Raw genomic sequence first — 14,041 nt, forward strand, 5'->3', positions numbered from 1 at the left:
TTTTGGCATAGCATATCTGCTGTTATTCATCGTTAATTGCTGATCTCTAGCTTCTTACTTAACTGCCCTTAACAAGAGCTTATATGGTTAAAGCAAAATTTATGGTTATTGAATGGCTAAAATATTTGGGAGTTCTTCGGATTAGATCAAATTAGTCTCTCTATTATTGAATGAATTAATTTAGTCTCTATATTTTTAGAAAGAACCAAATAAGTCTAGATTATAACTGAGCTAATATTTACTGTAGAAAAAATATCTTGAAATTTATTTTTTTCAGTCGCAATTCAATTCCAAACAAAATATTTCATTTACAGAACCATAAAAACTTTTAAAATATTAACTACGTTAAACAATTAATGATATTTTTTAACAATATAATGTTAGCTCTGTTCCAGTTTGGCCTTATTTGATTCTTTTTAATAGTACATGGACTAAATTGATCCATTTAATAGTGGATGGACTAATTTGGTTAGGTCCTTATAATAAAGGAAATTTAAGGTACATTCACCGTTATCGAATCTATATTTATTGTAGGCCTCAATAAAATAATGACACTTCAATAAAATAGGGGTCCCTTTGGATAGGCAATGCGTTTATCTACAATTAGTGTAAAAATAATGATGATGGTGAGATTAAATACTATAGCGATGTTACCATTAATGTGGTGAGAGCATCCACTATCAAAATAGCGCACTAGATTGACAATAATCTTTTAAATATTGATGCCCAAATAGCATACACCTTTGATACTTCCTCCTCCATACAAGGTTTTGCTTTTGCATGCAAGCAGTGCCATGAGCAATTGGAACTGCAATTGTATTTGCCTACTTCAACCTCAAGTCTCAACATTTTGAAGCATTTTTGGCTTGATATGCCTGAGCGCTCTATAGTGATAACGTTGATTCACTTTCTTGTCACTATGAATATCATTGTTATTTATGGTTTTGACAAAAGTAAAATAAAATGATTAACTTGTTCTACTTACAAAATGCACTCTCAATTCTAATTTCTATAGAACAATTTAAGTGTTAAAATCTCGATGCATAAAGCATATCGGACTTGCTACCATAAAGAATCAAACGCAATCTCCATCCCCATGAAAGCACAACAAATGGAACATCAAGAATATCCTAATAAAGTCTAGGATATTTTAGAGATATTCAAGATAAGTCTTCAATTCATTTGATCGAGTCTCTTTAATTTAGGGTTTTAATTTATTTGATCTAATTCGATCCAATCCGCAAGAAATCGTTGCTTCACATGATTAATCTTCAAAGACGGGTTAACACACTTTCAAAATATTAGTTATGGTCATGGTCTAAAAATTAATTTTGAGAAAATAATTAATTTTTTATTATTTATAATTAAAAAATTAAACATAATTTCTTTTAAAAGAAATGAATGATTCGTAAATAATTGCTTCACAAAATTAAATTAAATTAAATTAAATTACATCACTGCTTACGTTTTTCCTCTACAATTTCTCTGGTCATCAAGGGGTGTGCACAAAAATATCTAAACATCTATTCAGAAAAATTATAAAAAAAAATATTATCTTTCAATTTGGTCCAATCAAATGTCATTGAAGGTTTAACCAAATTTCCTACACAAGCCATGCTAATTGATGTAAGTATATTTTATTTTTATGGGATGAATTTTAAAATTAAACATAAATTTTAGTTTAATGTGTAATTTTATATAATTTTATACATAAAATTTTAATTTAATTTTTTATAAATTATCTATATATAATTATTGATATAATATCATTTTATGTATATATATTGCATATATATAATTATATTTACCCAATTTAAAAATAAATCAAGATATTTCTTTCTTTAAATATATATAATTAAATTAAAATTAAAGTTCATGTGTGTAATTGTATCAAATCAAATTATACATTAAATAAAAAATCACGTATAATTTTGAGATTTATTTTTATTAAAAAAATATATGTATTTTAAATATTTTTTGAAGATAGCATTTTTATGTACATGTTGGGATAAAAATAAGTGAAGAGTCGAAGAAAGATAAGTTAACATGTCGTTATCATACTTTTTGTATCAACCAATAGATACCTTTCGTGTCGAAATCAATATCAAATAATTTAAGTTGTGCTTTACCTTAATCAATATTGGCTTGTTTTAGTACTTATTCATGCATACTAGACCTGTCCATGGGCCGGGCCGGGCCCGAAAAATTTTTGGCCCGCCTCCTAGGCCTGGCCTAAAATATGGGCCTGAAATTTTGCCCAAGCCCAGCCCGAGAAAAATATCATAAGCCCGAGCCCGGTTCGGCCCGGCCCATTTTTAAAATAAATATTAAAAAATTATTTTAAAAATAAAAAATTTATTTTAAAAGTATTTTAAAATTAAAAATTAAAAAATAAAAATAAAAAATATATATTTATTATATTCGGGCCGGGCCGGGCCAAAAAAGTGATGCCGGAGGCCCGGCCTGTTTTTTAAACGGGCTTTGTTTGTTTGCCCAAGCCCATATTTCGGGCCTATATTTTTATCCGAACCCTTCCATATTTCGGGCGGGCCTTCGGGCCGGGCCGGACCGCCCGACCCATGGACAGGTCTAATGCATACTAACTATTAGTAAATTATTAGTAGTTTACGTTTTGATTATTTAATTTTAAAAGGTTATAAAATGATAATTGAATTTCTCGAAAGTTTTCATTTAATGAGTAGAAGAACATGCTTAGATCCAAATCGATCTGACAGACAATTTTGGAGATCAGAGAAGAAAGCTGTTTAGATTTTGATTCGTAGATTCATAATATTCAAAAGTATTTTATGAAAAAAAAACTGAACTGTAAAAGAGAAGATGAATGAAAGTTTTCAATTAGTGTAGATAGTGCGAACAAAGAAGGACATACAAGTACAATAACGATTTTAAGAGCCCAGTGACTTAAATGAATGCTTTTAAATAATTCAATGACTATTTTATAAATTTACTAATAATTTAGTGACATTAAGTGCAACTTAAATGATATAATTTTATAATTACATTTGAAAAAACATTTGCATGCATATATAATATCTATTTTATTAAAAAAAGAGAGTCTAATTTACGTGTATATATTCTTGCCTAACTCAACATCGAGAAAGTATTGTATGAAATTGGGATATTATACATTTTCAAGAGTTTTATATCACATCAACAATTTCATTCTGAATTTCAAAATTTTCATTTAGGTTCGATTTTTTTCATGATAAAAATATTAAAATTTAAGATAAAAATACTTAATGGACATAAAACTATTAAAAAAGATACAAATAACGTGGCGTTACTATCTCATTCAATCTTTTCTCCTCGAGATCTATCTTGTAAACTTAAAACTTCACCTTGTTAATACAAAGCGATTTCCGAGTAATCATAGTATCAAACATGGCGAGTTCTTCAAATACCCTTGCTGAGGTGCTGTTGTCAAGGCGAGTTCAAGAAATGGTCGTCAATGGCGAACAACCTGTATCACTTTACATTTGTAGAGATGAAAAAGATGCTCAAAATGCTCCAATTTCCCCGTTAGCTCCAATCCCTATTATCGACCTTAGTCTCCTCTCATCATCAAGCACTGAAGAAGAATTGCAGAAGCTGAAATCAGCACTATGCTGTTGGGGTTGCTTTCAGGTTTGGAATTCAACACTGTAAACCCAGTTCTCTTTTCTTCTTTTAGAGCTAAAAGTTGCATTTTACTCCATTCTATTTAAAAAAAATGGATAAATTATTCATATACGTTAGATAAAAGAGTAAATTAGTCATTTTATTAAAAATTCTATTCATTTTCGTGGTTAAAAATTGGTTCCTATACGTCAATATATGGTACAAGTGATACGTCACGAGTTTTGTTTGATTATTATGTCATTTACGTTAGTTTTTAACAAAAAAAAGTTAATTACTCTTTAATTTAATATATATAAATTAGTTTACCTATTTTTTAAATAAAAAAACAAAACGTAATCTAACTCGTAATAAGTGATATCGGTGGTACTTCTATCATCTTTTAATCACTATCCACTAGTAAGGTTGCATATGTATGTATGTATGTATGTATGTAATAGGTGGTTAATTTGTTTCAGGCTATAAATCATGGGATACCAAGTTCATTTCTTGATGAGATTCAGCAAGTGACGAGGGAATTCTTTCGACAGTCAATGGAAGAGAAGAAGAAATACAGCAAAGGAGTAGTGGAAGAGATGGAAGGGTATGGAGGTGATCCTTCACCTGAACAAGGTCAATTCCTTGACTGGCAAGATCGTTTGCTTCTCACGGTTTACCCTCATGATTTAAGGGTCCCCAAGTTTTGGCCTCAAAACCCTCAATCATTCAGGTGAGTTACCTTGGAGCAAAACTAGGAAATCGATATTGGGTCAAAATAAAAATTTGAAACTTTGGAGGGGTCAAAAAGTAAACATTATGTTGAAAATGGCTTAAATTGAAGGGTATTGAAATTCTTGTACCTTTCCCCTTTCATTCAATTTGAGTAGTCCTATGCATAACATGAGTTTTTCAATGGTTCTTCACTATGAGAGACAGTTAGAATCATTGTTGTATGATATTTTCTGTTTGCACTGTCTACACTAATTAATAGTTATCTTTTTCCTTCTTTTCTTCAATTCAGTTTTTTTTTACGAAACAACTTTAAATCATAAATCTACGAACCAAAATCTAACAACTTTCTTCTCCAATCTTCTATATTGATTGTCAAATCAACTTGGATCTAATGTATGTTATTCTACTCGTCAATAAGTATTAGTGTACCGTACTGATTGTCAAATTGTCACTAGAAGCTTGCTAGCCAAATTTTTAAAAAAACTTAACTGTCAAGTGATTTTGGTTCAATGACTTAAACAAAAACTTTCAAATAGTTTAGTGACTATTTTGTATCTTTTTGACCAAAACGTAAACTTACTAATAATATAGTGATATTGTATATAATTTTCCTTTTACTGAAATGATTGTCTTAGACTATTTTATGTACTTTGATCACGGACTTTTATGCGCAACCATAACGGGCTTCATGATTGTGAAGATGTGACTAACCCACCATTCTTTATTGCAGCGAAATTTTAGAAAATTACACATGCAAGATGAGGATGGTGACCAAGCTTGTTTCAAAATCCATGGCTAAGTCATTGCATTTAGAGGAAAACTGTTTCTTGGAACAATTTGGTGAAGGAGCAACATTGCAAGCAAGGTTCAACCATTACCCATGTTGTCAAAGGCCTGACATGGTTCTTGGCTTAAAACCTCATTCAGATGGCACAGGTTACACCATCATCTTGCAAGATATTGAAGGCCTTCAAATCCTCCAAAATCAACAATGGCTTACTGTTCCCACCGTACCAAATGCCCTCTTCATCCTCATGGGTGATCAAATGGAGGTATACGTACATAAATACACAACTACGGTGATAAAAATATAATGTAAGCCTTTGTATTAAAAGTTAGATTGTGTTTGACTTGATCTCTCTATTCTAAAAATGGGCAAATTAATCTCTGTACATTAAATCAAAGAGCAAATCGGACATTCTGTTAAAAAATTTATCCATATCTACTATTAAAAACTGGTCATTGTATGTTAAAATGACGTGCACATAGCATGTCACATGTATATTTATGGTTATTCTATTAGCAATGCGGTTTTGAACAATAGATATGGATGAAAATTTTAACACAAATGATCAATTTGCTCTTTAATTTAACATATAATAATTAATTTGTCCATTTTTAAATAAATTGACCAAAATATAATCTGATTCCTAGTACAATGTCATCTATGATACTTTTACTTTATTATAATATAAGAAATAAACACGAACAAGATAATTATTATGATTTTTTTGGAGAATATTTTTCGTAACTATTGTACTTTTTATATTCGAAATTTGTGACAGATAATGACAAATGGGATATTCAAGAGCCCGGTTCACAGGGTAATAACAAACAAAGAGAAAGTGAGGACATCAATTGCAGTTTTCTACACACCAGAGAAAAACAAAGAGATTGGACCCCAAGATGGTCTAGTGAATGAGGACAGACCAAGACTTTTCAAGCATGTTAAAGATTATGAAATCATACATTGGGAGCATTACCAAAGAGGTATGAGAGCTCTCCATGCTGCACAAGTTTAAAATAATTGGTTGGTTTTACGGTTTATGTGTGAGGTTCGTAGTTATCTTCTTAATAATATCGTTTTCAAGGTTTAAATTCGTGTTTTAAATAACTGTATATATTAATGGGAATTTGGTTAAGTTTGGGGTCAAAATAATAAATGATTGGGTTGAAAAAAAAATGTAATAAATATGTGTGGTGAAGGAAAATATATGTAATTAATATATGTTTGTATGTAATTAGGGCTAATTTAATTAAAGTGTTATTAAAAAATATTGTGAAAAGTTAAAATGTTTGTTTTAGATACGATGTTATAAAGATAATTTAAAAAATATTTAAATTTATTAATATCGAAATTTAAATAATTTTAAGGAATTAATATAATTTTTTTTGTAAAATCTATTTTTGATACATGAATCATATTTTAGATATTATAATAGTGTATAAACATAACTCTTGTAAATTAATAAAAAATCGTGAGTGATGAAATAATTAATACGAACATGTCGTATTACCATTTTAGTATTAACAAATATCAACTTAGATTATAATATAAACATAATAAAATAATTTATGGTAATTCATTGTTAATATTATGATACTAGTTTTCTGATCCGTGCGATGTATAAGCCGGTTGGGTTAAATAATTATTATCATTGTTCGGTTTACAAAATATAATTTTTTTAGTAATTATTGAAAAAATTAAAAATTGTTATTTTTAACAAAAAATTGTATTTAAACACTTAAAAAAATTAATAATAATTAAAAATGAAGAAAAAATATTTAAAAAAATGTAATGAAAAATTGGTTATGAATTCAAAAATAACAAAATCTTTTATTTTGTTGTATTTATTTATTTATTATTTTGTATGGGTACAAAATAATATAAGTTTTTTTCAATTATATGTCATTGGCTGAATTGATTTGACTTTCATCTTTCAATTCAATCGGTTCAATCAAACGATCTGTTATAAATAATATTAGCAGACAACATTGGTTAATACCAAAATAATAGTAATATAACATTATAGTAATAATAATAATGATAGAAAAAATACTTTGGGTTTAAATAAGCTATTCTATCAATTATGAATTTTTTCCTTAATTTTTGTAAGAATTATATTTATATGTTATTTTAGTATCGGTAAATTATACTTATACTCACCTAATTATTGGTAAGTTTTTTCTTTTGGTCACTCAACTATAAAAAGTTATAAAATGATCATTCAATTATTCAATTTCTTTTTTCTTTGGTAACCAGTTATTATATGACTAATGGAAAGATGACATGTCAGCTTTTAAAATTGGAATAATAGCCAATTTAACCCTAAACATTTATCGTGTCAATTAGGCTTGATTAAAAAATAATTAATCCTCAACGTTTACAAATTATTTTATTTTTTTAATTTTTTCTTTTCTTTGTATCATTTCACCTAAAAAGCTTAAAAAAAAGCAAATCTATAAACTAAATTTGATCGAAAATATACTAAAAATGAAACCACCTAAAAAATCTAAGATAATAATTTTTATTTTTTCTCATTCTTTTAAAATTAACCATTAATGTCACAAATAAAAGTAAAACGATAAAAAAAGAGAGACCGAATTACATAATATGTAAATGTTGAGAGTTAAATTATTTTTTATAATTAAGACTAAATTGATACAATGTATAAATTTTAAAGGTTAAAATTACTATTATGCCACTCTTAAAAACTACTATTTCATCCTTCCGTTGGTATAAGTAATTTAAGGGTTAATGACCATAAAAGAAAAATTCAAATAGTTGAATGACAAAAAAAAATACTTTAAAAAAATATTACAAACAATTTATATTAATTACTTTAAAAAAATTCAAAATTTATATTCAACAATTTTAAATATAATTTAAAATAACTTATTTTTTACTTTTCAAAATACCTTTTGATATAAATGCTAAACTTTTTCTTTTTTCTTTCACAACAATCTTCAAAAGTTTTATTTTCCAAACCATAACTTTTCAAAAAGTAACCCAATAAAAATTCTAAACTAATCCTTAGTCCTTACCCTATCCTCCAATTTTTTTCCACAATAAGAAATCATATAATTCCATACAAAAGAGATACGTAAAAGAGTAGAAATCAACAATCACCAAATTTGGCAACAATAACATTGTCCAAAGAGTAGAAATCAACAATCACATAAATAAACTTTGTACATTGTATTTGAACCTTAAATTGTTCAGTTATAAATATATGATTAACATAAACTACCAAGTTCCCTAAACAATGTCATTAATAACACAATATTATGTCCTCTCCAAGAGCTCAAATCTACAATAACACCCTCTTAACATTTACACCATTTCTTTCACACAACTCAATCTACTCCAAACATACTGATATTAACAGCTTACATGTGAAGGATGATCTGAACCATCCAAAATGTCAGTTTTTCACACCTGTTTCTTCCACCATTGAAACATGATAATGAGATTTAGATGATGAAATTGGCTCAAGTAGGATTTGGTCTCGTTCTCAGTGTCTGGCATCAGAAGCCATCATATGGGCTTGTGACTACAAAAGTTTGAGAGATATTAGAACCGGACTGACCAACCAAATCTTATTTCTTCTTAAAATTTAAACATCATCGAGTAATATCATTAAGTCTTTGCTTGGTAGGGTGAAAAGAACATTGAAAAGACAGAAAATTGAAAGATATAAGCATTATATATATATATCTTTTCACTAGAGTGCTTGGTAGAAAAGATGGAAAAATGAAAATTTTAACAAATGTATAATGTTTACTTATATCTCTCTCATTTTGTCTCTTGCCATTCCAATTTAAAATGATTTGTTTTTATGGATTATGATGGAAAATACTTGTCTTTCTTATTTTCTTTACTCTCATTTTTCTTTCTTATCAAGTAAGCTCAAAATTTATTTTACTTCAACTTTTCCACTCTCATCTTTTGGTCCTTCCCTCTTTTCACTCAACCAAGCACACCATAAAGCAAAATTGATGGAAGATGATGCATCACAACAACAATAAATCATCACGGGTAGTTTGGAAATAAATGTAGTAGTAGTACAATACTCAAATAGCTATTAAACTCTGTGAAGATACTTTCTGAGGTTTCATTGACAGACTAATGTTCTTAGGTTATTTATTATTATCAGGTTAAGCGACAAGCATTCAGCAAATAAAAAAGGTTCACCACTTGTACTTTGAAAGGCTAGGTTATGATTGTTAACAAGCATAAGCTGCCATATGAGATACCAAAACCAAACAAAAAGGGGATGGATAACCACAAGCTGCCATATGTAAGGAGTCACTAGTGTGTTTATGCATTAATAGGTTCTGCAGCATAAAAAGAGGGACGGAGAGAGAGAGAGATTACCTGAGATTGAGAATTCCCATAATAAACACCTTGCGAGAACGAACCTTGATGAACAAGCTGTGAGAATTATTTACCAGAAGATGGAATAAGATGTCAAAGCTTCTCTAGTTTACCAGAAAGATAAAGAAAAAGATGGCATAATTTGTGTAGGGACTACCTTATTTTTAAGAAAGGAACAAAAGATGTGCAATGCATGAGTGAGGACCAAAACTTAAATGAATGCAGGAGAAATCTCAAACGAAAAAAAAAAAAACACCTTACACCCTACCTGGGCATTTGGACCTGGTTGGACATCTTTCTTAGCAAATGTATCTCCACCTTTAACCGAACCCTTTGTATCACCCTACCAAACAACATAGTTTGAAAAACAAAGCCATATCAGAGAGGCAGCTTAGAGGAGACAAATATGAGGCAATATAATATTTAATAATTAGCAACTTGATTTGTAGAGAAAAGCATTAACTCACCTCCATCTGCAGTGACCCAAATTGACCATGAAAATAACCACACATACACACCAAAAAACAAAATCAGTTCAATACAACTTAATAAAAAAATTAGCTATCAAAACCAATATAGAAGTCAGAGAATACACAATTATTTAAAACCAGAGGGCCCCTTTGGTTTCAGAGAAAAAAAAAATGAAATCTCATATGTCACCATCCATAAGCCAAATTTCTTTGCCATTATTTTCACATGGACAATTACCTATATAAATTTCTTTTTGTTCATTCACTATTACCTATATACTTGTCAAATACCCATTAAGTTTTTACGAAGTCATTTGATTCTGCCTCTAACATATAGGATGATAATAAGTTTTACTTTAGATTAAAGGGTCACAAATAAACATCCAAAATAACCATAAGGGGAAAAATGGATCAAATGACAAAGAACAGTTTTTAGATAATTACCTCTCTATATTTGGTAAGGTAAATCTTAAGCGGATCGATGTAATCTTCAAACCCTAAAGTTGCCATAGCCCAGAGAAGATCGTCCCCGTTAATTGTCTTCCTCTTCTCCTTCTGGCACTTGTCGCTGGCTCTGCACATCAATTTCATGCCCAATTTTACAATTAAAAATAAATAAATTTCATATGATGAAATTAACAAAGTTCAGCTAAAACAGTTAATAAAAAGCCAAAATTAATAAAAAAATGAAAAACAAAAGAAAGAAAGAAAATAAGCTAAAGAATCGAACTCGCTAGTGATGAAGCTGATGAACTCCGAAACGCACTCTTGTACGGTCTCCTTAGCATCTTTAGCGATCTTAGCGTTAGCAGGGAGAGCTTTCTTCATGATACGGCTAATGTTAGCGATAGGGAGAAACCTCTCTTGTTCTCGCACGTTGGATCTCGGGCTTTGCTCGCCGCCGCTCTCATGACTTCCACCGCCACCTGGACTCGCCGGAACCGGTGCCGACGTCGCCATGTAAAGAATCCTAACTCATCCAATAAATCATCGAAAATCATAATAAATATTAATTAAAATAAAAATATCTCTAATTTTCTAAACATGAATGATAAACCCTAGGAAGAAAAAAAAAGGAGAAAATTACCAGAAAGTGGGGAAAAAATTGAAATTGATTAAAACGAAAAATGGAAAAGGGCGGGAGTGAAAGAGATTGGATTTTCAAGGGAAAATCGGACGCTGGAGAAGAAAGGAAAAAGACAAGTCGACTCAGATCAGATCTGATGAGCCAACCAGGTTTTATCAACACCGTTCGTTGAGTTTTCCCTTTTTATTATTTATTTTGTTTTAAAAATATAATATATTGAAGGTGTTCCGTTATGAGAGGCACGGTTTTTATGTGCTACTCTGCTCTCTTATTTGACCACTTGTTCGGTGATTTTCACTCTGTCAAAAAGAACCTAAACGCCGTCGTTCATAAATAATATCTTTTTCTTACATTAATATTTAAATTTATGGGTAAATTACAACCAAAGCTGTTAAATTATTAGTAAGTTTACATTTCCATGGCTTAACTTTAAAAAATTACAAAATAGTCACAAAATTATTCGAATGTTTTCTTTTAAATCACTAGATTGTTAAGTTCTTTTTTTTAAGTACGGGTAACGAGTTTCGAGCGACAATTTGATGATCAATATGATGGAACAAAACCCATCGATGAGTAAAAAAAATCTTAGATCCAAGCTGATCTAATGGTCAGTATCGAAGATCAGAGAAGAAAGTTGTTTGGATTTTGATTCGTAGATTGGTGACGTTCAAAATTGTTTCTTGAAAAAAACTAAACTATAGAAGATGGAGAAAGTCAGTAACTTAAATGAAAATTTTTAAATAGTTTAATGATAATTTTGTAACTTTTTGAAGTTAAATGATCAAAATGTAAACTTACTAATAGTTCAGTAACTTTAATATAGTTTACCCTAAATTTATTTTAGGTAAACTTTGATGCTTAAATTACTATTCTATTAGTTTACTCCAAATATTTCACGTCATTAAAAGAAAGCAAGCTGTACATTCAACCTATAATAATGCTATGACTTATTTTTATTCATGTCATTTAATTAATGAATTAGTGTCTCGGGTTAATTAGATACTAATTCAGTTGAGTAAAAATTATATACATCAAAACTTGTAAATTGGTATTTAAACTATATCGTTTTCTCGTTATAATACCTAAATATTTTTTAGTCATAAATGCTGCTTAAATTACTTTTTTTCTCAGATTAGTACTTCTGTTAGTTCAATCGTTAAATCTATTTTTTAAAGTATCCAATTAAAAATTATCATGCGATAAAAAGGACAAAAAATTTATTTTCCTTTTTACTTTATATTTTCTTTCTTTTTTCTTCTTCTCACTTGGACTTCTTTTGGGTTTCATGATTTTTATTAAGGGTTTTAGAATCAGATCAACGATTAAACCGATCAGGCCACCGACTTTCGATTTGATCGATTCGTCCGATTTAATTAACTAAATTATTAAAAAGTCATAAAAAAATAAAAAAAACATTTACAAAATAGAGAAAAACCGGTTCAATTAATTTTTTTAGCTTGATTCAATTGATCTGTATCGATTATCTCTGGACCAGTACTCAAGTCAATTCTTAGTTCAACCGGTTCGACCGATTGGCCAATCAATCAAATCCGATTCTGAAACACTGATTTTATTTGACGAAAGAGCTATTAGGTACCATTTGTGACAAAACAAAGTTTAAGTACTATTAGATACCATTTGTGACCAAGAAAACTCATCTATAAGTTGTAAGGGACGTCTTATGGACCGTCATATTGTTATTTTTCTTATAAAAACAATAAGATAGGATTATGTTATTAAAATATAAAGATTAAATCGTAATATTTTTCACAATAAAATAATTAAAATCATAATTAGATGTCAACCAACGAGAACTTTCCTTGAAATGAAATTTTAGTTAATACCAAATTCTCATTTTGATCCTTAGACAACCCTATATCCTCCAATACCTTCAGCCCTATATCCTAATGTACCTAAGATCTATTTCTTCTAATCATGGGGTAAGGAGATGTGATGGTGCACCAACAATGGTGGACATGGCAATGTGATGTTATTGTCATAATTCATCTTTCAAGTAAAGAGATGGCTACTTCACAGCTTGTGATCACAAATTTTGACGAGTCACCAATCGAATATATACTTTTTTATATCATATTTTTTAATGGGTAAGGTTTAGTCAATGTGATTAAATTATTAGTAAATTTACGTTTTAGACACTAAATTATTTATAAGTTTTTATTTAAGTCAATGAACTATTAGAAAGTTTTTATTTAAGTCACTGAATTGTTAAATTTCTTTTTAAAGTCCAACTAGTGATGTTCAAGCAACAATTCGACGATCAAAATGGTTGAACGATACCCATTGATGAGTAGCAGAGCTTACCTTAAATCCTAATTGATTTGATAGTAAGTGTTAGAGAATAGGGGTGAGCCTTTGATCAAATCAAGTGAAAAAATTTCGAGTTAATTGAGTTAACGAGTCTTATTTTATCATCCTAACTTGATTTGAAATGTTTTCAAATCGAGTCAAGTGAAATGAAATTCGAGTCGAGTAAAATAGTTTGAGTTATATTAAAAACCTAAACATGTTAATTAAAATCTTGTTGCAGTAAACTAATTCCATATTTTAGCACATAAATTTGAAACCATATATATTAAAAAATAATAAGATAAGCTTGAATAATTAATTAATTTATTTAGGTCCCAAAATTATTATTTTAGAAATTTTTTAAAATTTTAAGTATCTTTATATATTCTTTAGATTTTTTTTAAAATTTTATAATATTTTAAAAATATAAATGTTAAAATTTTTATAAATATTTTAAGTTTTAAAAATTATTTTGAATTATTTTGTAATTTTTGTTGAGAGAGAGACTAATTTGCTCATTTTCAAAATTGACAAGGACCAAAGGGGTATTTACACCAATATGTTATTAGAAACATTCGAATTATTTGAGTTATTCGAATTGTAAAATTCAACTCGACTTGAATTCAAAACTCGAATTACTTATTCAAGTTGGCTCAAACAACTCGATTCGGT

At 29.0% G+C, this 14,041-nt stretch overlaps 2 protein-coding genes across 3 annotated transcripts; one reads left to right on the plus strand and one right to left on the minus strand.

Annotated features, from left to right (window-relative positions):
- The first annotated feature begins 3,311 nt into the window (after positions 1-3,311).
- Positions 3,312-6,420, plus strand: LOC107905275 (protein SRG1). The gene is made up of 4 exons (XM_016831881.2): positions 3,312-3,645; positions 4,095-4,345; positions 5,078-5,399; positions 5,913-6,420. The coding sequence occupies exons 1-4, from the start codon at positions 3,403-3,405 to the stop codon at positions 6,147-6,149; spliced, it is 1,053 nt and encodes a 350-aa protein (XP_016687370.1). The 5' UTR covers positions 3,312-3,402; the 3' UTR covers positions 6,150-6,420.
- Positions 6,421-8,307: 1,887 nt separating this feature from the next.
- LOC107905274 (nuclear transcription factor Y subunit B-10) lies at positions 8,308-11,294 on the minus strand. Of its 2 annotated transcripts, none has more exons than XM_016831879.2 (7): positions 11,063-11,294; positions 10,706-10,945; positions 10,420-10,549; positions 9,973-9,978; positions 9,774-9,848; positions 9,506-9,562; positions 8,308-8,681 (listed from the first exon to the last, which is right to left on the minus strand). In XM_016831879.2, the coding sequence occupies exons 2-7, from the start codon at positions 10,933-10,935 to the stop codon at positions 8,643-8,645; spliced, it is 537 nt and encodes a 178-aa protein (XP_016687368.1). In that variant the 5' UTR covers positions 10,936-10,945; positions 11,063-11,294; the 3' UTR covers positions 8,308-8,642. The 2 variants fall into 2 exon arrangements, with proteins under 2 accessions (XP_016687368.1, XP_040943621.1); XM_041087687.1 differs by having other exon boundaries at positions 10,742-10,945; positions 11,063-11,249.
- Positions 11,295-14,041: the final 2,747 nt, after the last annotated feature.

The sequence above is a fragment of the Gossypium hirsutum genome, chromosome D01 (genome assembly GCF_007990345.1).
Source record: "Gossypium hirsutum isolate 1008001.06 chromosome D01, Gossypium_hirsutum_v2.1, whole genome shotgun sequence".
NCBI lineage: Eukaryota > Viridiplantae > Streptophyta > Magnoliopsida > Malvales > Malvaceae > Gossypium > Gossypium hirsutum.